The 23,410-nt window shown below is 40.3% G+C and overlaps 1 protein-coding gene across 4 annotated transcripts in view; it reads left to right on the top strand.

The window, feature by feature from the left end:
- Positions 1-22,604, top strand: part of camsap2a (calmodulin regulated spectrin-associated protein family, member 2a) — a 45,671-nt gene extending 23,067 nt beyond the window's left edge. Inside the window, exons 5-18 of one of the 4 annotated variants that reach the window (XM_079692956.1) lie at positions 3,664-3,696; positions 4,863-5,004; positions 5,757-5,896; positions 11,918-12,014; positions 12,167-12,263; positions 12,453-12,484; positions 12,599-12,668; positions 12,763-14,791; positions 15,464-15,600; positions 16,004-16,227; positions 16,854-16,926; positions 18,325-18,440; positions 18,941-19,059; positions 20,337-22,604. In XM_079692956.1, the coding sequence (XP_079549082.1) occupies positions 3,664-3,696; positions 4,863-5,004; positions 5,757-5,896; positions 11,918-12,014; positions 12,167-12,263; positions 12,453-12,484; positions 12,599-12,668; positions 12,763-14,791; positions 15,464-15,600; positions 16,004-16,227; positions 16,854-16,926; positions 18,325-18,440; positions 18,941-19,059; positions 20,337-20,642 (3,615 nt within the window). In that variant the 3' untranslated portion in view covers positions 20,643-22,604. Of the gene's footprint in view, positions 1-3,663; positions 3,697-4,862; positions 5,005-5,756; positions 5,897-11,917; positions 12,015-12,166; positions 12,264-12,452; positions 12,485-12,598; positions 12,669-12,762; positions 14,792-15,463; positions 15,601-16,003; positions 16,228-16,829; positions 16,927-18,324; positions 18,441-18,940; positions 19,060-20,336 lie in introns of all 4 variants that reach the window. The other 3 variants (XM_079692955.1, XM_079692958.1, XM_079692957.1) reach the window with 3 other exon arrangements.
- Positions 22,605-23,410: the final 806 nt, after the last annotated feature.

The following is a 23,410-nucleotide window of genomic DNA, read 5'->3' as shown; positions in this document are numbered from 1 at the left end:
ACAACATTCTCCCTTTGACGGACAGATATCCGTCTGGGTGCTCTGTGTCTCTTTGATATCTAGACCAGGTCCTCGAAAAGATCCTAAGCCCTTAAAGCACAGCTAACATCGAAGAATCTCCATAACAAACAGTATGTCTGAGCTTTAGATTAAGCTAGTATTTATAAAATGAGAAAGAGAGAGACTGCCAGGCAACAACATCATAACGAGTCTGTCCACCCTGACCACTGAACAAGCTTCAGTTACATCAACAGATCAGTGTTCTGTGGTCTCATCCAGCAGTCATTTAGTGCAAGGTCACCCATGGTCAGGGACCTGCCCGCAGTACAAATGTGTTATATAACTGACTCTAGCATCAGTGTGTGTGTGTGTGTGTGTGTGTGTGTGTGTGTGTGTGTGTGTGTGTGTGTGTGTGTGTGTGTGTGTGTGTGTGTGTGTGTGTGTGTGTGTGTGTGTGTGTGTGTGTGTGTGTGTGTGTGTGTGTGTGTGTGTGTGTGTGTGTGTGTGTGTGTGTGTGTGTGTGTGTGTGTGTGTGTGTGTGTGTGTGTGTGTGTGTGTGTCACTGTGTTTGATGCTGATCTGACTGGTCACTGTGCAGACGCAGCACTTCATGCCCTAGCTGTCACATTAACACACACACTGATAAAGTTGCTTCGAAGACAAGTGAGCAATCATTTCATCTCTATTTGTTTGTCTGTTGCCCAAGAAAACTGTTTCCAAAACTCAATGTTAAGAGCTAAAACCGTCAATTATTCCTGTCGCTGAGTCGCCATACCTGGAGCCAAGCCAACTCTCTTGCATATGGCTACATTGTTCTGGTCTGAACTGTGATGAAAGTCACAATCGTTAGATGATGCACTTCTACGCCTTCAGATTAATTAAATGATTCTTAAATCCCTCAGCATGTCTGCCTGCAGACGCTGAAACAGTTCGATTTAAAAAAAGTTACATTTCACTAATATCAAAAATAACAGCCTTGTAGTAGTGACATTTGAGCCAACTGACTTGACGAAAGATTGAATCATTTTTAGTCTATTTTAAAACCAACCAGATGTTTACAGGAGTTTTTTTAACTTAAAATGTGTGTCTAAGTCTAACTTAATGGTATTGCTGCCTCAAATAGGAGACATTGTATAACAACTGCATGCTATGTTAGCAGATGAAGCAGATAAACCCTAGTGGGTTTTTATTTTTATTTTTTCAGTGTTTCAGTTAGAATATTTTATTTTGTATCTTTTTATTTTAGTATTTCAGTTATAAAATGGCTATTCTGGGCCTGATTTCTACATGGTGGTCACAAAACTGCCAGATTGTTTTATGACTCTTTCTGTCCCCCCTATAAAACATTTCTATAAGAATATACAGTATATATATACTTCTTACGTTGTAAACTAAAAATAAGTGTGATATTTTCTAAACCATGAAAATGGGGGGAAATATTTTTAGGTACCGAAAAAACACAGAAAAACAAAGGGAAACAAAGTAACTAAAAACTGCGCTAATATGCTAAACAAAATAATGCACAGCAGCTATTTTGAGTTGTTTATTTTGCTGATGTCTTGCAGCTCTATCTATCCTTCCTCTATCACTCCATCATTCCCCAAACCCCTAGACCTCCCCCCTTTTGTTTCTGCTGTATGACTGCAGTGTGAGTCACGCAGGCAGCCTCTGTCTCAGTCAGACGGCGCTGTAGCGCTCACCGGAGCAACACTGTTTTATTTGAACGTACTGTACTTAACCCAGGGGTGAGAGTGGGTGGAGGCTAGGAGGGGGTTGGTGGTGGTGGGTGGGACTGTAAAGGCAACGTCAGGACAGAGAGGAAAGGACTAATCCTTTTAAGTTTTAAAAGCCAAGCCGAGCCCAGCCGGACATGTCTGGCTTTAGAGGATGAACTTTGACGGGGAAGAGGAAGAGTCACAGGATGATTGAAGATGGGTGGGGGGCATACATACACATGGGTAAAATGGTGTGTGTGTGTGTGTGTGTGTGTGTGTGTGTGTGTGTGTGTGTGTGTGTGTGTGTGTGTGTGTGTGTGTGTGTGTGTGTGTGTGTGTGTGTGTGTGTGTGTGTGTGTGTGTGTGTGTGTGTGTGTGTGTGTGTGTGTGTGTGTGTGTGTGTGTGTGTGTGTGTGTGTGTGTGTGTGTGTGTGTGTGTGTGTGTGTGTGTGTGTGTGTGTGTGCTCTTCTGTAAGGCTCCCCAGGGGTTTGATTGGTTATAACAGAGTGTAAACTCTGTGTGACCCTGCTTGGCCCACAGTCTTGTGAACACGTATTCGTAAACAGTTTTCCTCTCCTCCTTCATCTTATTACTTTACTATAGGGCAGCAAGTGTATTCAGAATAGTCCTTTAATGAAAGTTGAGGTTTACCCCTTAGCAGGTGATTTATAGGCATCAGTAGCCATTTTGTAATCAGAGCACCCTTTATCAAAACCCTAAACATACCTCCATTTATATCACTTTCCAAATGTTATACTGACAGGGATATACATGGTCAGAATGTTTGTGTTCATATGTCAACCATTTGTATTTAAAGAGCATTTTTACAAATAGAAACATAGAAATGTATTATCTTTCTTGTAACACAACAAGACTGTAACACTCATGATGGGGCATTAGATTCATAGGCAGTCCTTTCAGCTGCAAATAGATCAAACGAATGAACTGACATTTTGTTTATTAGATGACATCACATGTGCTCCTCTGACGCCATCAGACCCATCCAGAGAGTTAATCAAATCAGGAAGATCCAAGAAGGCTGATCTTTTCTTTTTTATTCATTTTGGGGGTTTCGGTACAAAGCGTCAGTACTTTCTCACAGGTCATGGCTCACCTTTGAAGTTGAGCACTTGCCAGCTGTTTTGAGTGGCACTCACATTTGGTTCTTTGATGCGTCTAGGTAGTGTGGGAATTAGCGTTTAACTCTTCTCTTTTGAACTCAGCTTACATTGTCAGTGGAAAGCTGACAGTTTGGTAACATTTCTTCAAATGGATTTTTACTTGGTTTCTTTTAGTTACTTTGGGTGTCAAGCACACGCTGTTTGCTTTAATAACAATAAGATACATTTTATGATTTTGTTGGTACAATACAGGGTCCCTTATAAAGATGCATCTAAGCTATTCAGGGACTGGGAATTTGTCTTTTATAGATACTGTATGTGTCGATTTGATGGACGCATTCCAGGGTAAAAACATGCAACAATTGAAGCCAATATCAGCTGATAAGTCATTTATAACAACTTAATCAGTTAGTGCCTGGAAACGAATGTTGCAAAGACATTAACAAAAGGCCTCACCATTTTTTTGTACGTTGCTTCTCCTGTTTTGATGCATTTTGTGCATTTTATTTTATCTGGCTTTTAAAATGTTCAATATGTTATTGTTTACTATTCAGTTATAGTGTGATTCTATTCATATAGACCTGTATTGGGTCTAGTCATAAATAAACTCTTATTCTGGGGACATATAAGCTGTAAAAACCTAAGATACACATTTAAAATGTAACACTATATGAACCTATTGTCACTTTGATGTGCTCTCAATAACACACAGGTTATCTTGCTTTGATGTCACTGCTGTCATGTCTCTCCTTGGATTACTAATCGCATTTCTAGCAAATCTCACTAACGGGTGTTTCTTTGTTGTCTTTTCTTTGTGCTTCTGCAGTCACCAACCAAGTGGTACATGAAGCTTGTGCCCGTAAGTCAACTGATCAGTGCTTTGCTTTCATCTATGTATCCATAGCGACCGTCTCTGCCGCCCCTACCTCTCTGTGTCATTATTGCAATCATGTTATCACGTGCACATCCATCTGTTACTTCACTGTTACATCAACACAGTGTCTCTCTCTCTTCCCCTGTTGGGATTATCAAGTTTTACCTTTTGCTGAATTCATGTAACTTACTATACAGACAAAATAGGAATGAAATAGTTAAACTGTTTCATATGTCATTATTTCTGATTGAAATAAAGCAGTCAAGTGTGATTTACATTTTAAATACATGATCCTTTCATCTCTACAGCCTCTTTTAGCTATAGGTAATTGAAAGCTTACACTTATTGATATCCTTTCTATACAGACAATAGACATTTGTGTATACGAACTCTAACATGCTTCCATGTATTTTCTAATGTGAATGTCCTAAGTGGAACTAGACACCCTTGGAGAATCAGTGAGAGGTCCAAAGGGATTAGCCAAGAAAAATGAAAAAATTATTAATTTCATTAGAATTTCATTTCAGAGAGGGGATGTCTGGGAGCATTTGGCATTACATTGTTTCAGAATCCCTGTGGTAGCTCTTACTTTACTCTTACGTTGCCTCTCTTGCCTCTAACATTGTGTGTGTTTGAGTGGAACACTATACAATGTATGCCACTGGGCAGCACTAACAGTTAATGTACATTTTGACTGTGCGGTTTGTAAATACTTCTTATTTAATTTGTTGAATTGAAAACACTTAACATGTAGGGAATAAGTATCTGGTATCATACCATTAGGGCTCACACAGATCACAATGTCTTGAAGGTCAGTGAAGCGCTCTTATTGTATTTGTAGAGAACTGATATGTTACCACAGCGTGTTTTACCCCTCTCAGTGGTCTCACTTTGGCTGTTTCTTTTCAACAAGTGAAACATTTCACTACAGGCTCAAGAACCATTAAATTACCTGCATACATGAGTACATCTAATGAAGCCTTAAGTGTTGCTGTTTTAAAGAGACAGCTTGTGTGATGGCGCACCATTAAACATGACCAGTTGTGCAGCTGTAGTTAATGATATGAATAAAGCAACAGTAGGTACTACAGACGTAGGCATGTTAATGTTGCACAAAGGTATGTATCTCATTTTAATTGTATTTTATGCAGGCCCGCTACAGGAAGGAGCAGTCCTCTACCCAGATGGTTCCCTGGATCCCCCCAGTGGACAACCTGCTGAAAGACAGCACAGACGGCTCGGCACTGGGCGCCCTGCTGCACTTCTACTGCCCTCAGCTGCTCCCACTGGACGGTAAAGAGCTTACAGTCAGTGTGGACTGAAGGTGTATTTATCTGCAAGAATATAAGAGCTACGTCGATCACAAAAAAACAAATGCTACCTTTTTCCACCTTTCTGGCTCTAACAATGTTCCTGTCTACTAAAACTGAATAAACATCGGTTTTCAGGACACATTGCTAGTACATAATGAAAAAAATTATTTTCAAACCAGAAAAAATACTAGATTTATGTCATTTTGTTTCCTTCTTCTGAATGGTTAATCCAAAAGATCAAAGATCAGTCTAAAGCTAAAGATAACACATAATCACATCACATTGCTAATGAAGTGTGTTGATGGTTGGCTAAACACACACACACACACACACACACACACACACACACACACACACACACACACACACACACACAAACACACACACATATTCTACAAAACATAGCCACACACACAGGCATTCAATTGAACTGAGAACATCACAGGAACAAAAGCTCAATCACTCAACACTGTTGAAATTGACTCCACCCACAGATCGATGACCCCCTGTCATGATTGGCCAGTCACAAAGCAGTGTGCTATGACCCCTCCGCAGTTCCTTACTATAAATGAACCTCAACATTGTATTTAACACACTGCATCCATCTCTCATCTTAAACAAAATTCATCAGTACACTAAAAAACCACTTGGGTGTTATTAGCAGAGCCCAGTTAATCATAAAATCCATACCGACGTCACATTGACAGCTGATGGCTCCCTCTGCCCTCCCAGATGTGTGTCTGAAGGAGAACATGACGCTGGCTGACCGGCTCTACAACCTGCAGCTCATACAGGACTTCTGCAAAGACAACCTAAACGGCTGCTGCCACTTCAGCCTGGAGGACATGCTCTACGCCTCCTCCACCATCAAGGTAGGGCACTGACCTGGCTGCATGCAGCACCAGACTTATTGTATTTCCCCAAAAAAAAGATTAAATATAACATAATTTGCTGTCACATCTGTATCAATCCGCTGACTGGGGCTTGATAGATTTGTCAGTAAGTATACAAGATTATCCAATTTTTTTTTCAGTTTGAGGTTACTTACCTAGTAACAGTATTTTAATTGTCTATATATGTACAGATATCTATTTTAAGCTAGTTGTTTTTTAGAAATTGGTTTTATAAATTGAGCTAGATGATTATTTAAAAGAGTTTCAGTTCTTAGTCCAAAATAGGGCACATGTTGTCTATACTATAGTGTGACACTGATCCTCTTTGTTGGTGTCCAAAGCTTCTCTCTGCAGAACACTTCTCCACTCTGAAATTGCTTTTACAGTTAGTGTATAATCGTTGTTGCATTCTTGGAGAAATATCTGCCAAACCGCTGAGCTTCTGACTTGTTGAAACGGAGCCTCTGGATATGCCTATTGTGTGCGTGCCAGCAGGAAGAACAAATGCCAATTTCAGTTCGTATATCTCAATCTAAAAGCAAATGGGATCTCATTTAAAAGCAAGTTATTTTTACTTTGAATCTGGAAGAAATGTCAGGTCTTGGTTGACATGTTTACAAAATAGCGAGACATCAAAATGTTGAGTTCTACAGTACTTAAATGAATGAGTGTTTCCATAAACAGATGCAAATCTTGATTATACGAATTCATTCATGAGTGTCTTGACGAAACTGATTAGAAAAACATACGATGTGGACCACAACGTATGTTTTTCTAATCAGGATACAACTTGTGGTATCCAATGAGAGAATCAAGAGAAACATTATTACTCTGTAGGCCAGTGTGGTGAGTCATCCTCTGGAAAACCAATTTGATCCTAACAATCCGTCTTTACCAACGCCAACCCTGGAGAGCTGTGTTATTTCCTCAAACACTCTCCTTTTCTTACTTTATTTCTTAATTTCCGTCTCTAAGCTTGATCTGTCTTTCTTTTACTACTGTGATTCATTCTGACTTCTTATGCTTTTTTTTAATAATAGCTTTTTGTAATTCTCTTCCTGTCTCTCATTGACTCACTCCTTTTCTTTCCTTTACCACTTCTTACTCACAGCTCACTCACTCGCTCCGTAACCTCTTACCAAATACTAGTGTCATTACAGAGTGGTACTAAACACATGCTACATTCATATTTTAATTATTTTTAAAACCTTTTCAAATAATAGCCGTAATTCCCACAATGCCCCAAAGCAGCCACTCTGCCACACACACAGCGTAATCTGTCCAGTGGTTTGGTGTAACTTACTGTCCATGCTGTGTGTTTGTGTTTGTCCCTGATGTGTCAGTCTCAGCAGTCTTTGCCAAAGAGCTGCATTAGCTAATATCTCTGGATAACTTTTACTCTGCCTCAGCATGTCCTCTGATGGAGAACTGTTGTTCTCAGCACAGGCTGACTCTTTTTAGACTCTGGTAAAAAAAAAAAAAGATTGTATAGTTAAGCAAATACTCCTTTAATATTTACTGTATATAGAAATGGTTATGCATGGGAATTTTAAAACCAAAGAGACAAAGGAGCATTATTTCACTGAATTGTGTTATGAAACAGACATTGTGTGTCCAGCAGGCAATACGACTGCTAAACGCCTGAGCTCTGTTAAGTGTCTCCATAAGCATTCATCTGTTGTCATCTTGCAATTTATTTATTTATCTAAATAGTTATCACTGTAATAAACAGTATTTAATTTCATCTTACAACACAATATTTCATTTTGGAGTCTGTTCTTGTGTATATCATATTCTATGTACGTGTATATAGACTTCTTGCACTATTCTTTTATTGTTGTATTTTATGTTATACAAATATATGATATGCAGGTGCTCAGAAACATTAGCAGACATATTGATATTTGTACCAATATATAGTTATAAATCAGGGAAAAAACAATATAAACGGTCGACTGAACACAAAGCATCGAAAAAGAAATAATTGAATCGCGTGGACGAGCCAGCAGCAGTTTTCTGCTGACACTGATTTTATGAGGGTGAAGTCAAGAAATCCCAGCGGTCAGAGCAATTGCCTGAGAGCAGCAGTGCATCCAAAACTGCATACAGAACCAGTGAGATTCAGTCACCTTGACCCAGTTTCCAGGCAGTTACCCCCTCAGTAGCTCAACATATTGGTACATTGTGGCCCGACACACTAATGCAGACCTCATTATAGAGATGGAGCCCAGACATTAGCGGGGAGGGGAGGTGAGAGAGGTGTTGATGGGGAAGAAAATGGAAGCAGGAGCAAAGAGGAGTGATGAGACACTTCTCCACGAGTCTGAAACGCTTAGACAGTGAGGTGTGAAAGAGAGAGGAAGAGGGACAGCATCTTCAGCAGCTTTAGTGTGATTTCTGACATGCTCCACACTGAAGGATCAGATTTGATTTAGATCAGAAGTTTTCCATTTAGAATGAAGAACATAACAGTAAGTGTAGAACCAAATGGGTTTTTTTTCACAAGAAATCAAATAAAACGTACCATTCTATGTAAATAAGGGCGGCAACTAACTAATACATCCATTATCCTTGATGAAGGTATCTATTTATTAATTCATTTGTTGTCTCTTTTAATGCTTATAGGTTTTAAGAGCCAACCAAAATACATTCAATTGTCTTGATTTTGTTTTTAAAGCATGAAAAACAGCAACAAAGCCAAGCTAACCCAAGCTCTTTGTGCGAGATCCGGGTGAGTAGACTTAAGGGTCTGTTGCTGAGAGTGAGATGAAAGTGGGTGAACAGTCTGGATCAGTAAAACAGGTTCAGTCCGCTTCATATTTAATTTGCCTTTATAAGAGACAAAAGACTGGCCTGCAGTACCCAACCCCCAAAGCTTTACCAAACATCACTTAATGCTTCTCTTTCCTAATGGACACCAGGCTAGTAAATCATGCCAACCCATTCCCATTTACTGGCTCTTTAATGAATTCACACCACATCTCAAATACCATCTGTGGATCTAAGAAGGAGAAATGAAATCCACCAGCTTTGGGCTTTCTTCTGTGTTTTCTCCTTCTTAACCAAGGAGAGGTTTGTAGGTCGCCCTCAGGAAGGCAATTAACACACTTAATGTATTTCATAACCTCTTGCGTTTAAGTCTGACTGTTATAAGCAGCTATGTTATAAGCAATGCTGACATTGCAGTACAAACCAGATAAGTCTATAAACAGATACATATCATACACAGACTGGTTTCTCAGTATGATTTACAAAAACTATATTGTGTTCATTTCCGTCATTAGTTGGCAAAGTGATTTGCAGTACCAGTAAGTGTTGCCTCAGGATAAGCCCTAGATTATGGACCAGCATTAAAAAGAGTGGAAGGATTGTGTGTAACCAATCGTTGTTTTCAGTGTCATTATATCATCCCGTTCCGTCTCGTGTCTGTGTGTGGCCACTTTTAGAAGTCTTAAAGTTAATTTCTCTTCCGATGTTTTTCCTACTTTTAGAAATATGTTTTATAGGCAACTTGAGGGCACACTGATAAAGTTGTTTGGTAAATTCTGAAAGTGGGTTCTGTAAATTGATCGTGTCTGGCTGCAGGTCCTTTCATTTTCCTCTTGCCCAATGACTGTTTACATAAATGTCAAATGAACACTCAGTGTTGTCCAAGCACATATGTAATTAATTAATAATAATTCATGGATATGTAATTTTTAAGCAGTTTAAATGCATTTGTATGCAGGAAAACCCAGTAGACATTGCTCTTTAATGACAGTGTTGTGTATGGACTGTTCATGCCCATCCCTGTACAGCGGATTAGATCCCTCCACCCCCACATGCCTCAACCCTGAGCCCTCTTCTACTAATCACCAATCAGGTTCCTGTTTTCTGCCTGAGAGTGACACACTCTGACACGCCAATCTCCAAACCAGACAGACTTGGCAACAGTGCAGACTTGGCAGAGGTAGTAATGCCAGTCAACAGAGAGATAGGCGTAGTCGTGGTGCGCCGTTTAGTTGTTTGTGGATCTCTGTGTGTGTGTGTGTGTGTGTGTGTGTGACCGCTGACTGGTGGTATTAAACGATAGCACTCACACCTGGTGTATCAGTAGTAGTGAGAGGGGCAGATGGGAAGAGAAGTCAGACGGGGCTTCGCCACAAATTGCAGCTGAGTGGGCGATAGGGAAATATTTCTTTCTTCTTTTTTTCTACCTGGGTCTTTTTTTTCCTATCCGTCCATGAGGAATGCTTTACATGCTGAGCACACCTAAAGGTAAACTGCTCTTCGGTATTTGTCTAGCCATGTGTTAGTGATTCTATGCTTAAGAACAATTTATAGTTATAACAGTTTGGCCGGAAGAAAGGGAAATGTAACTCAAATCATACGTAGTTACTCTTGTCGTTGTACTTGTATAATGACAATAAATGATTATTTTCTATTCTAGAAAATGATGATAGAGAAATTAACTGATTGATGAGAGATTCACATGTGTTATGTTTCTGCTCTACTTTATTCATTTTGGTAACCATGTGCACCACAGCTTCTCACATAGATTTTGTCAGAGCGAAACACGTTTTCACACGTTTGCAACTCTGCTATCTAGCATGTGAGAAAACAATGAAAACTGCTCAAATGCTGCAGTAAAACCCAAGGGAAACCATTGCTGCTGGCGTTAATTGACTTTGCCCCTCCTGGTGTGCTTCTGGGCTGCAGTTGAGGGGCAAAAGCGGTGTATGTATGATGTGTGTGTGAGACTTTCGTAGACTGAAATGTTGCTGATGAGGTAAATCACGTATCTTTAGAGCTGAGCGGTGCAGCATGTCTTTGTCTGGAGACCATGTTCTGAGGGTGGGGAGGGGCGTGTTCCTGAAGGTCGCCCCCGCTTTACTGCACTCCTTTTGCATATCATGAGCATGTGTGCATTTGTTAGTGAGTGCTCCCATGTTCACTTCAAAAGACACTGAGTTGCTGCAATAATTGATTAAATATTAATTTCCTAGAGAGGTCAAAGAAGATCTGTTTGACCTGGATTCAGTGATAAATCACTTGTTTCTGATTGCAAAGATTGACACTACATTTAAAATGTGTTTAAAACATTTCATTTCACTCAAGATCTAGAGTTAATATGTCTGAAGAAATGTACAAAGAAATCAGGTTGAACCATTGGTGTTTTTACATGTTACGCCTATTAAAGGCTACATATTATGACTTTTTTATAAAGTGCAGATAAAGTTGAATAGATTTTCAAATTCCACACATTTTACGATTGTTACAAAGAAATAAAACAACAGTAGGTGTGGGGGGAATGTTATACTGAGAGGAAGTACTTTGTAAAATGAAAATGTTTTGCAGTGCAGTGTCCTCAAGCAGCTTGACCTCCCACTGTATGTTGACCTGATTGAGGCATGGACACAGCCAGACACTGTGGCAAAGGTCCCTCTAACATTTCTTACCCGATCCAATTCATGCTGGCTGGTGGATCGCATGCTGGTGATTCAGAGCAGGAGAAAATAGCTGACCTCTATTTAAAAAAACGAGGTTAATGCCTTAATCACTCCTCTGTACTAACACAGGTGCTGTTCACAGATTAGCTCGTCTGGAGAAGTGATGTTGTTGGGTTCACTAGCTTGGCTAAGAGAAACTCTGTGAAAATGCCAACTCTTCCAAAGTCAGGAAAGCCATTTTCTTTATGTTTATTCAGTCTTTTGGAACATGTCTTTTTTGAAAAGATGATAAATATAGATCCCTTCTAAATGACTCCACTGCAGGTAGAGCTATGTGGCATCTCTACATTTAAAGGATACTCTGTCACAGATTGGTGAAATACATAAACTGGATGATACAAGTAATACTCAATAACTGGTTCTTTGTAAGTGTAAACAGAGACACCTGCTGGGGAGATGGGTACAATGCAGTTTAACGGCTGTTGTATTGTGGGAAAGTGACAACAGGACACAAAATGTAACTGAAACTCATGATTTTAATGTTAGTCTCATTTGATTTTTTTCTCCACAGAATAACTATCTGGTGTTCATGGCAGAGCTGTTTCAATTGTTTGAGGTGGTCAAGCCGTCTTTTGTGAAGCCAAGAATGCTGGAGCATGAAGGCACAGGCAAGTCTTAAGTCTCTGAGTTCTGACTTTAAAAGCAATAGCAGCTGTATTGTCATTTGTAGAAAGAAGTATTGGTATATGCTTGGTATGTGCTTTACATTTTTAAAGCAAAGTGTATTAAATCATAATTTGTCTCTGTTGTGTCACCCCAGACCCCTCATCCTTGTTGAAGAACATTTCAGCCATCCCCATCTCCAAGGCAACCAAGAAGAGCTTCATGGAAAGACCCCCAAGTCCTGAAAGACCCAGGTATGCTAGTCTGATCTATAACACGTGAAATGTTGTCCATTTGAGACTTTGTGCTTGTTGGCTAGTAGTTTAGACGGGTGGTTGGCAGGTGTGATGATATGGGACTTATGAAGCAATCGCTATCCGGACAAATTAAAGCTTAAAACAGATATTTTACACATTTGTAATTTTTTCTTTCTCATTCTATAGTTTACCCCTCCGACCACAGCCTCGAAACTCAGGTGATTTTATGAATGTATTCATATACTTCTTTTGTACTTATTTAGCTCATTGTGATTACTTTGAGGTACAACAACCTGTGTTTTAACTCTTACTCTGCTTCTTGTGTGATCCAGGAGAGATCAAAAGGTCAACCTCTATGTCCTTTGTCGATGGAAACCTCGGCACCTGGCCAAAAGAAAAAAGGTCAGTTATATTGCTGTACGTTTTATTGGCTGCTCATTTGAAAAAAAAACATCTGTATATTTATTTTGGTTTCTTTTTTTGTTTTACTCTTAAGGTCTGGTCCTTATGGAGTTTCATTTGACATCCCCTTTGACAAAGAGGACTCTGCGTCCGGCTCCATGCATGGGATGGTCCGGTCCGTCAGCACTGATGACGGCTCTGGTTTCAAAGTCCACCACATGCCCCGTGGAATGAAGCGTAATCTGTCCTTCCAGCCTGTGAACGGTCAGAGTGTGGGCATCGATGAGGAGGGCTGCCCAGACAGCCTGGCTGGTGAGGAGCCCAGCAGACGAGCATACCCAAACGGTAATGGAAGTGTCATGGCAACAACTCCCTCCATTGAGGAAGCCCTTCAGATTATCCACAGCCCGAGCAGACCCCCAGCGGAGGGGGTCAACAGCGGCTTCTTCCTGCACTCCCCACAAGGGGCTGGTGTTGGTGTCTTGGAGCCAGTGTCAGAGTTGGACTCCAAAGGGTCTCTGAGCATCACAGACACTATAGAGGTGGACACAGGCATCCATATCCGAACAGAGGACATGCTGGATGAGGACTCCTCTCTGAAAGACTGCTCTGTAAACATGGACCTGGATATGGACACGCCAAGCCCCTGCCCGAGCAATCGGAGCAAATCCCCCTCAGGATTTAGGTTGACCAGCTTTGCAGATCAGAAGAAGAAAAAGCCTACTCCATCATTGCCCGACTCAGGGAGATGCAGCAGCAGCTCACTCAAGACCACTCCTGAGGGCTCTGAGTTTGGCCTTCCGTTATCCGTCTCCTGGGCCCCGACCCCCGAGCACAGCCCCATCCGTCAACAAACCCCATCCCCCCTCACTGCTAAAACATCGCCCACACCTGTGCAACTGCCAGCAAATGACCCTGCTCAGGTCATGGCTACGGAGATGGTACAGCTGAGGATGAGGCTGGAGGAGAAACGCAAAGCCATCGAAGCACAGAAGAAGAAAGTAGAAGCTGCTTTTACAAGGCATCGACAAAAGGTTGGTCACTCTGCGTTTCTCACTGTGGTCAAGAGAAAGGGAGACGGGGCGGCAAGTGGGGAGGAAGGAGGGAAAATTGAGGCAGCAAGCACAAGTCCTACCTTTACATTTGGGAGGAGCAAAGCAGAAACACCTGATGGTGCAGAGCAAAGCAGCACGGCCTCCTGTTGGTTAAAGTCACCGTGTGCAGGAGAGGAAGGTGGTCAGGGCCAGGCTCAGCTGACAGAGGGAGATCTCTCAGAGTACACACGTTCTATTGACAAACTCAACCATTCACTAGCCTTCCTTCAGACCGAGATGCAGCGACTGGCTCAGCAGCAGGAAGTGATCATGGCCATGAGGGAGAAACAACACCAGCAGCAGGCGTGGGTCATCCCTCCTTCATACGCAAACCCATCACCACAAAAACAGAGTCGAGCCGTTACCCGATCCTCAGGACCCTCTTCTCCCGCCGACTCTCCTCATTCTACGCACCGCTCTCCAACCAGCATCAAACGCAAATCTGCTTCCTTCCACTCACGTACTCCTCGCAACCCTCGGCCCAACGAGCTAAAGCTTGCCCCTTATAATCGAGTCCTAACTGCCCCACAATCTGTCGACAGCATCCCCAGGCTACGGCGGTTTTCTCCCTCCCAGCCCTTGGCATATGCCATGGTTTACTTGGGGGAGAAACCAGCAACAGCCAATCCAGATGCATTAGATGGAGATAAAAACAAGGAGACAGAGTCACTCCTTTCCCCAGAGAGGGAGAGGGCCAGTATATGTGTAGCTAATTCAGCGCCCAGCTCCCCAAACCTCAAGCTCAAAGGAGAACCAACCGAAGCAGATTCAGTTCTGAAACCTCTCATCGAGTCATCAGTCCCTGAGGTTCTGGCCCATCCTGTGGTAGAGACGTTCACAGTGACACCTTCAGAGATCCCTCCCCAGCCAGAAGACCCAGGCCAAGTGAAGAGCAGCTTGATAGAGGTTCCTCTGTCGGTCGTGAAGCCACTGGAAGATTTGACACTTGATGATGATCTGGAGATGCAGCTGGGGGAGGAGGACGGCGCTGATCACGAACAGAAGATATCTCGTGGTTTCTTCTTCAAGGTACGCAGATGATACAAAAGAATGTCTCCAATGTGTGTCACCAATATAAATGATTAAAAACATAGCATACAGAGTCCATGAAGAAACTATCCAGGTCCATTCAAGGCCTTTAAAAAGCAATGCTGCAGTTATGGGTTGAACACAATTACATTTGAACCTGAGGCAGCCATGTTTGGTGTTTATCATTGTTTCTAAGGATTCAGGAAACATGTCTGCTGAGAAAAGCATCATCTTCCTATTAATGGGTTGGAAGATGTCTCGCTAGCTGCAGTCTGTGTTTTGATGTAGGTCATGAAACTGGGGCTGTTGTGAATAATTCAGGCACAGCTGTGGGTAAAGAAGGGTTAAATAGATGGTGGCTGCTGGGGGATGAGCGAAGGATGTTCACATGAAAACGAAATCAATTTGTACTACCGGTAATTAGCAGCCTAATATGACTATGTTGAGAACATTATACAAATTACGTGAAGAATAACAGAATAAAACCATTTGCATAATAACGGTTCACATTTCAATTCAATAAGAATACCGATGAATGTACCTTTCCAACTCAGTCTCGTCCCATAACAAAAAGGAGAGTCGAGCTTTCACAGTAACAGTTTGAATGACATCATTCATAATAAAAACTGTAGATGGTGTGAAGTGACTGACTTTGCTTCCTTCACGTCTCAGGCGGATGGTGTGGCCGAGGAGGACATGGCTCAGAAGAGGGCTGCACTGTTGGAGAAAAGGATGAGGAGAGAGAAGGAGAGCCAGCAGAGGAAGATGCAGCTGGAGGCTGAGGTGGAGCAGAAGAAGGAGGAAGCTCGGTATGTTGAGACTTGATCTGGAAAATAAGTCCATACACATTTTCGGAAACGAGCACAGCACTGTTAACAGGCAGTTTGGTGTGTCAATGTTTTTTTACTGTTTTCAATCCTGTCTACTTCCTGCCTTTGATTACTTTCTTTTCCCTTTATGGTTGTAAATAAATGTAAATCTCTCTACCACTGTCCAGAAAAGAATAGGCAAGTTAGTTTTCATCAGAAAGTAAAGAAAGTGTGACTGCATTGCCAAAGGTTTTTATGTATTTTATAAAAGGAAAAATGTAGAATATATAACTTGGTTGATATTGTATTTCTTTTTAGAATCATAAATCATCATTGACTCATAGTTACCAGATAACCCCTGAAAGTATTTCTCTGCATTGACCCATCCCTCCGTTCTGTGCAGACTGAAAGCAGAAGAGGAGCGCATGAGGAAGGAGGAAGAGAAGGTCAGGAGGGAGTTCATCAAACAGGAGTATCTCAGGAGGAAGCAGCTGAAACTGATGGAGGACATGGACACTGTCATCAAACCTCGACCAGTGGGCGGGGCCAAGCAGAGGCGGGGGCGTCCGAAGTCTATGCATCGCGAAAGCACGGACTCCCCCAAAACCCCTGTCAGAGCTGCCACAGGTAACCATGGAGACGACCCCCACTCAGAGGGTCGTGGTCATCCCATCTGTCGAATCTGTGTCCTGCTGCCACTGTGCTTTGAGCCACTTGAGAAATATGTTTTAATCACAATCATCTCCTATGTATATTTTATTATTTTCCATAACTAAATTAAAAAAATATATATATCTTATTTGGTCTAGTTCAGATTTCAAATGAGTTCATTTTGATATTTCCAATATTATTGGAAATTTGTATTGTACTGTAAGTCAACAAACCCAAAATGATACAGTAGGACGAACATGTTGAGCTTAAACATAATGAAACTGAAGGAGCAATGCAATAATATTGTATGTTTATAAGTTTGAATGGGTCAAATAAAATAATGAATGATATACTGTATAATAATACAGAGTAATGTGTTACAGGGTATGACCATGTGAATATTGTGTGTATTACTGGCTGTTAGAGTACCTTTTTTTTTATAACACTGAGATTGCATTGCTCTGCAACAGGGTTTGGCAGAAAACCCAGTGGACAGCGGGCTGGTTGAGTTGCTGTTGTGTTTCTCATTGTGTCTGTGTAACCGTGTCATGCTGTGTCACATGTCGCCTCACGTCCAGGTTCACGACAACGTGTCTTTTCAGTCTCTAGCTTGTCCCTGGCTTCCCTCAACCTGGGAGACAGCGACAGTGTTCACTCTGAGAAGAGGTTGCCAAGGTGAGATGCTTTTACAATTCTATACTCTAGCTGATGATGTAACACACGCAAAATGCAATACAAATATTTGTAATAATTTGGTGCCTACTATTATTATAGTATATTATTATAACCGTTAACTTAAACTTTTATGTTTTGAAGATCTTTTTCTTTTTTAATTATGTCATACGTTTGGATACATAACTCTGATTCATTCAGTTAGGTGAAAACCAGCCAGCTTGTTCTTTGCTGTATGATCAAAAATATGAAAATCGGCAGTCCTAAAACAAAATAAAGGACTTTGGCACCCTGCTTTTATTCGAAATAATTAGAAATGCCAATCTGGTTTACCTAATTTAAGAATTACAGTTACTTAGCAACTTTGGAGAAACATTAAATCCACAATACATAGAGTAAATGCTCACTGAATTATACAGGGCTGACATATGGAACTGCAATGCCCTGAACATTTGACTTTGTAGTCATTTTGAAACATCATTATTTAATCATCCTTCATGTGCAGTCAAGGTGATTGTTCTGATTTTTCTGTTTTTTGAATGCCAAGCTCTTCACTAACTCCAGTTCTCAGGACTAACATGTTTCCTGTATTCTTCTATCTTCCTTCTTTAAAACTTTCTTTCCTGCCGTTTCACACACATCAGAAGTGCTAGCTTAGCATCTGGTGGTCTCTTCTACTATCTGAACTCTCCTAAACTGAGAAGGAGAAGGTTAGTCTCTGCTTAGCGGTTAAACCTTTAGCCTCTTCACGCTGCCCTGAGCCCAATCCTGCACTAAAACCCTTTCCACACACTGGGTTTTATAATGGATTGATAGAGCACTTGAAAAATCAACTTATTCCTTCATGATTCACTTCAAAGCCCTTGTCGAATGCTACGCTTTTAGCTGCATCGCCACCACAAAATCACTTGTTTCTGCTGTACCTTCCTCACCAATGTCCACTCCCACTCTGGCTTTTTCGCACCTATAAAAACATTAAAGTAAATGTTTTAGTTTGGTTCAGAGCTCAAGACCAATTCTATGGAACACACTCTGGAGAAAAATGCAGTTGCAGTCCAGAAAAAGAGCAAGTAAATGCCTTGTGTTGCACTATAATTGATTGACCTTGACTGCACCAGACTGCTTCACATCACCGCACTCCCTGCCTGTGCTTGCACGCTTTGCTACTAGTTAGGCTGGAATAGTACGAATAAATCCCTATACAGTAAAGGATAAATATATACCAACATAATGTCGACAGAGAGGTCAAATCACACCAACCTAACACTGCTGCTATAGGATTTGTTTTTAGAGATGCCACCTTGTGTAGTAGTACCGTAGTCTCCTGCCTTCCCTACAGTATACTCAGCAACCATGCAGAAAGGTCATCTGACACTGCTTGTATATGTGTGTGTGCTTTAGGCCAGACTCTGCAGATGGCTTCCTGTCCCCGAGCCGCTCCAGCAGCAGGAATGGAGAAAAGGACTGGGAGAACGGATCCACAACCTCCTCTGTCATATCCAACGCAGAGTACACTGGTAGAAAAAACATTCGGACATATCTCCTATAGCATTGGTTGTAAGATGTTAAAACTAGCAGACTAAACTGTATACAGTATATGTATATGTCATTATGTTTTAAACACATTAAGGTTAATATTAACATGAGATAATGATAATAAATGAAATAATATCATAAACATATTTTTACTTTTTTGGATCTTACAATGCAGCTAATATTGAACGTACAGGGTAGTGTTTTTAATCTGTTAAGAGGCACGAAGAGTATGATTAAGTAGCGTTGTGCTTTTTTAATATTGTCATTTGTATTTTACCAAAGTTAAGTCATCCTCTTGTAACGCTCAATAGATCTAAAACACGAATGCCTATAATAACACATGGATATGTAGCCAGTAGCAATCTTCATACATGATTTATCAAGAGGAAAATAGGAAGGGAACATCTTTTTTTGGACATAGCTAGAGTAGTTGCCATGACAACAGTCCCATCAAGATGTTCTCTCCTCTCTGCTCATTCAGGACCGAAGCTGTACAAGGAGCCCAGTGCCAAATCTAACAAGCACATCATCCAGAACGCTCTGGCCCACTGCTGCCTCGCAGGCAAGGTTAATGAGGGCCAAAAGAACAAGATCCTGGAGGTAACGGCACGGAGCGTTTGATTTATTGTTATTTACACTTGCAAGGGTCGGGGTGTCCTAAATATGCAACTTTGTGGATTAAAATGTTACGTGGGACCTTTTTATCTCTGCCTATTTCCATTTCAATGTTGTACTTGTATAACAGAAAAGTATACACTTCCCACAAAAGGTGTTTCACAATAAAAGCCCCTCAATGAAGAAAAAGCTTTTAATTCTGCAGGACATATAATGAACTGTTTCTTAACATTGATCGGCAAAGGAGGAAAGGCTGGAATTATTTTGCTGATGAAAGAGAAATACATTTAGAGGAAAATTAAGTTTAGGGTTAGGCATCAAGTTATAGTAACTTAACTATTCTTCCATCACAGTGACATACAACACATTGTATGGCTAGTCGACCTAGGGAAATGTACATACAAATCAGTGATGCAAATTAGTCGCTTTTCGGCGCCTCCCGCTTTTTTAACGCTGATTTGGGTGACTTGTGTAATTCGTGGAGAACCGAAGAGTTTTCATTTTGGGGTCCGTCAGTCCTACCGTCCGACTGACGGACGGACAACTTCTCACTTCAAAAAAGAAGAAGAAATCTAGATTGCAAAATAATTAAACAAGCGAGTGCCTGTTTTTCCTGGCCAAGGACAGGTTCATTGAACACAACACGAGCGTAACGTGTCTGTCTTCACCATAGGTCTTCACGTGGTTATGTCTCGTTTGGAAGGTGTAACGGAGAGCATCGGAACGCTGCTCCAGCTCTTCAAATATTGCAGTACCCATAAGGAGCCGTACACATGCTGCAGTCTTTGCGAGGCTGTGTCTTTAGTTGTAAGCACAGTGGCGATCTGTTGTTATTAGCATCTGGTTAGCTAGCTATGCTAACGAATTTAAAGAGCTTTTCTACAACCAGGTGGAAGAGAGCTCTTTCCTGAGAGGCTCAAATGACCTCAGCTCAGTGAGGTTAAGGCACTCCTTGATATGATAATTATAGTTATTAATGAGACATTAGAGACTCAATTATTAACAGGTATAAAATACTATATGACAGTAACAAAAAAAAGTCGTTAAAAATAACAAGAATAGAGTTTGAAAGGGGAGTGATTTGTAAAATATCCAAAAAGAAAAATCTGTCATTGTCAGATGGTATATTACGCTGTTTTTTTTCTGCTTCGAATAGTTCTCTCTTTTTTCACCATACCTGTGTTTGCATCACTGATACAAATACAGGGTTGCTTTCATTCAGTATACATGAACTAATTAGCTTTTTCCCCTGACATTAACAGGAAATGGAGAAATCAGAGGCCAGCAACTTCTTGGTTTTGTTCCGAGATGGCGGCTGTCAGTTTCGCTCTCTCTACATTTGCTGCCCCGAGATGGAGGAGATCAACAAGCTGACAGGTATCGGCCCCAAGAGCATCACCCGCAAGATGATCGACGGCCTCTACAAGTACAACTCGGACAAGAAGCAGTTCAGTCAGATTCCAGCTAAGACCATGTCCGCCAGCGTGGACGCGGTCACCATCCACAGCCATCTCTGGCACACCAAGAAGCCCGCCACCCCTAAAAAAGTAGTGCCTGTCCAGTCCTAATGGAACTTGATACCCCAGACTTCACCATTACCCCCTCAAATGGAACATACCCATTTCAATTTGCACTTCACTGTAAATATCCATTAAGATTCAAGCACCTGCAATGCCAGTTAGATGAATGCATACTCGTCTTATTAATGTATGTTTGTTTTATCCTCTTATTGCATTCCTGTCCTTGTCTTTACTACTTACTATGGACTGGATATGATAGGACTCAAAGATTATGAACAACTGGAATGTATGCCACCTTTTAAGAATGATGTAAATGCTTATCACAGCTGTGTTTTTAGAGATTTTACATGTTTAAGTCTAATTATGAAGGCATGTGTGAGTGTTGTTTTTCCTATGTGCCAAAAGTCAAAAAAAGAGACAGTATGAATGCCAGGACATTTTAACGAAGCACTGAATGTTTTGAATTCATGTACAGATTGATTTATGTTGTGCATTTTCCTGTTGTGGGGCCTTATACGCGTTTGTTTTAGCGTGTGAGCCCAATGAGGTGTTTGCGAGACAGCGTATACAGAGGCTTTTTTTGTATTTGGAAGAACACTTTTTGTCATCTCTGTAGGTTGAACAGTTTGTATATTAAGGTACGTTAAACTTCAAAGGGCCAAAAAATGAATTGCATACAGCTAGTAATAGCAACACAGTTAATGTGTGTTCAACTCAACAAAGCTAAGGGGTTTCAGCTTTTTTCAAACCCCTTTTTAAGAAAGTGATTTTAAACAATGCAGGAAGTTACTTTAGATCACTGGTTCTCAACCTGTGTGTAGGGACACATGCAGACAATTTAACGTATGATGTGTGTATATTTCTTATATACAACTATGCTGTCAAGTTTGTATTATTTTTTCTCAAAATATACAGTAGTAGTAGACAGTGAAAAGTGCTTGCTTTTCACTTGGGGTTGGCAGAGAACCAGTGTTTGAGATCACTTTGCTGCTGTTTCAGAGCACATTGTGAACAAATTAAACTCTTCAGTATTATTTATATTCTATTTTGAAATGCTGCCTAATGCACCATGTAGGATCTTTGCAGTATATTATGTTGTACAATTCAACTTTCACCCACTGATATCAGGAATATGACTCAATGTCAGGTCATAACGACACTTACAGTAAGAGGTTTTTCTCTTCACAGCAATATCAGGATTTCAAATAAAAAATGTTCTTTTTTTTTCAACATTATTAAATTCTTCAGATTCACAACTATCCTAACAAAGTCTACACTTATGTTACTCTTAAGCACTTTTGGTAAATGTATCCACCAAACACAAAATGTCATAAAGATTTACATTTTCAAATTCACAAAGAAAAATCAATTGCTCTGTTATTAAAAGAAAAAGACATCACAGCAAATTTTGCCTGATTAATGAACATGGCCAAACTTTTATTATGATTGTCATTTTCAACACCTTTTTTCATATTTGCTCTAAATTCAGAAATGTGTGTTGACCCAAATTACGCATTAGGTGATTTTCTATGTTGCATACATGTAACATGTCCTAAAATGGCCAGATATATAGTCATTTTTTTAGATTTCAAAGATTAAATTAGCAAAGGCAGAATAAGTGAGATCCTTGTTGCTGCATACGGGTATGGAAAAATGGAATCTGCTGACAGGGTGCTTGACTGAAGGGATATTATGACCAAAACAGAGCATGTAGATGTCATTGAAAATGTAATCTATTACGGAGTGTTTCCCTGTTGTTTAATCGAAGGATTTATCCACAGAAGCTCTGTCCACCTGCTTATGGCTGTTTAAGGCCAGGATGAATGGTTATTTAAACTGTAATGATATTGTACAGTATGTTCCTTTGAAAGTGTACCAATTTACTAGGATGAATTTGTTTGTTTGTCAGACGCTGTGCTGTCATTCAACTTTTTGCTGAAATCGAAGTTGAATTTTTGCTTAGTTTTTGTCTTTTTTTGGCATTCAATAAAACTAAGCATGGTCTCAGCATTTATATGGTTTTAATTGTAAAATCAAACAAGGGAGGATTTATATTATTTCTATTGGTTACTTTTAGGACATTTGGGATTTAATTTGTTATTTAAGTTGTTACTTTTTTTTTTACAGTAGACATTTTGCAAAAACAATACATCAGCACTTTCGTTCTGGGGCTACAGTATCAAATGTAAGGCATTCTCAAAATTGAAAAGTCTTATTTATTTTCAATAGCTTCCATATCATATGGCCCAGTGACTCTGAATCCATTGCAGCATTGTATAACTAAAGTAGACGAGTAGGAGACTCACTATTTGTAGCCTATATGATTTAAGTGCATTTTTCCTATTTTATATAAATATTTTTATGAAATAGCCAATAGATTTTTTTAACTGAAACTCTTGGATTTTTTCAATAACTTTCATTTCATATCACTGTATGACTAAATGGGACGAATAGGACACACCTATTACTCAAACGCTATCAATTCATGACACATCAGTTATGATTGCCACATAAGACACATTAATAATTTGAGTAAGTTTAGCACATAGACTGTAGGCCTATATATAATGGTTTAGCACCGAAAATGCTTTTTCTAATTGTTTAGGTCAATAGAAGTGCGAGGGCTCAAATGTATATGGGCCATTCTACCGAATTGGACCAAAGTCAGGTTGGAAATGTTTTGAAATGTTGTATGTTTTTTTCCCAAAACTTTATATATATTTTTTACCCTATCTAAATTACACATATCTAGTAAAAGAACCGTACATTTGTATATCATATTTTCAGACTGTATTGGAATTTTCTTCCTCTACCAA

This window comes from Notothenia rossii (assembly GCF_949606895.1).
Source record: "Notothenia rossii genome assembly, chromosome: 1".
Classification (NCBI taxonomy): domain Eukaryota; kingdom Metazoa; phylum Chordata; class Actinopteri; order Perciformes; family Nototheniidae; genus Notothenia; species Notothenia rossii.
Note: the sequence above shows the minus strand (reverse complement) of the source record. Positions and strands in the feature narration are given on the sequence as shown.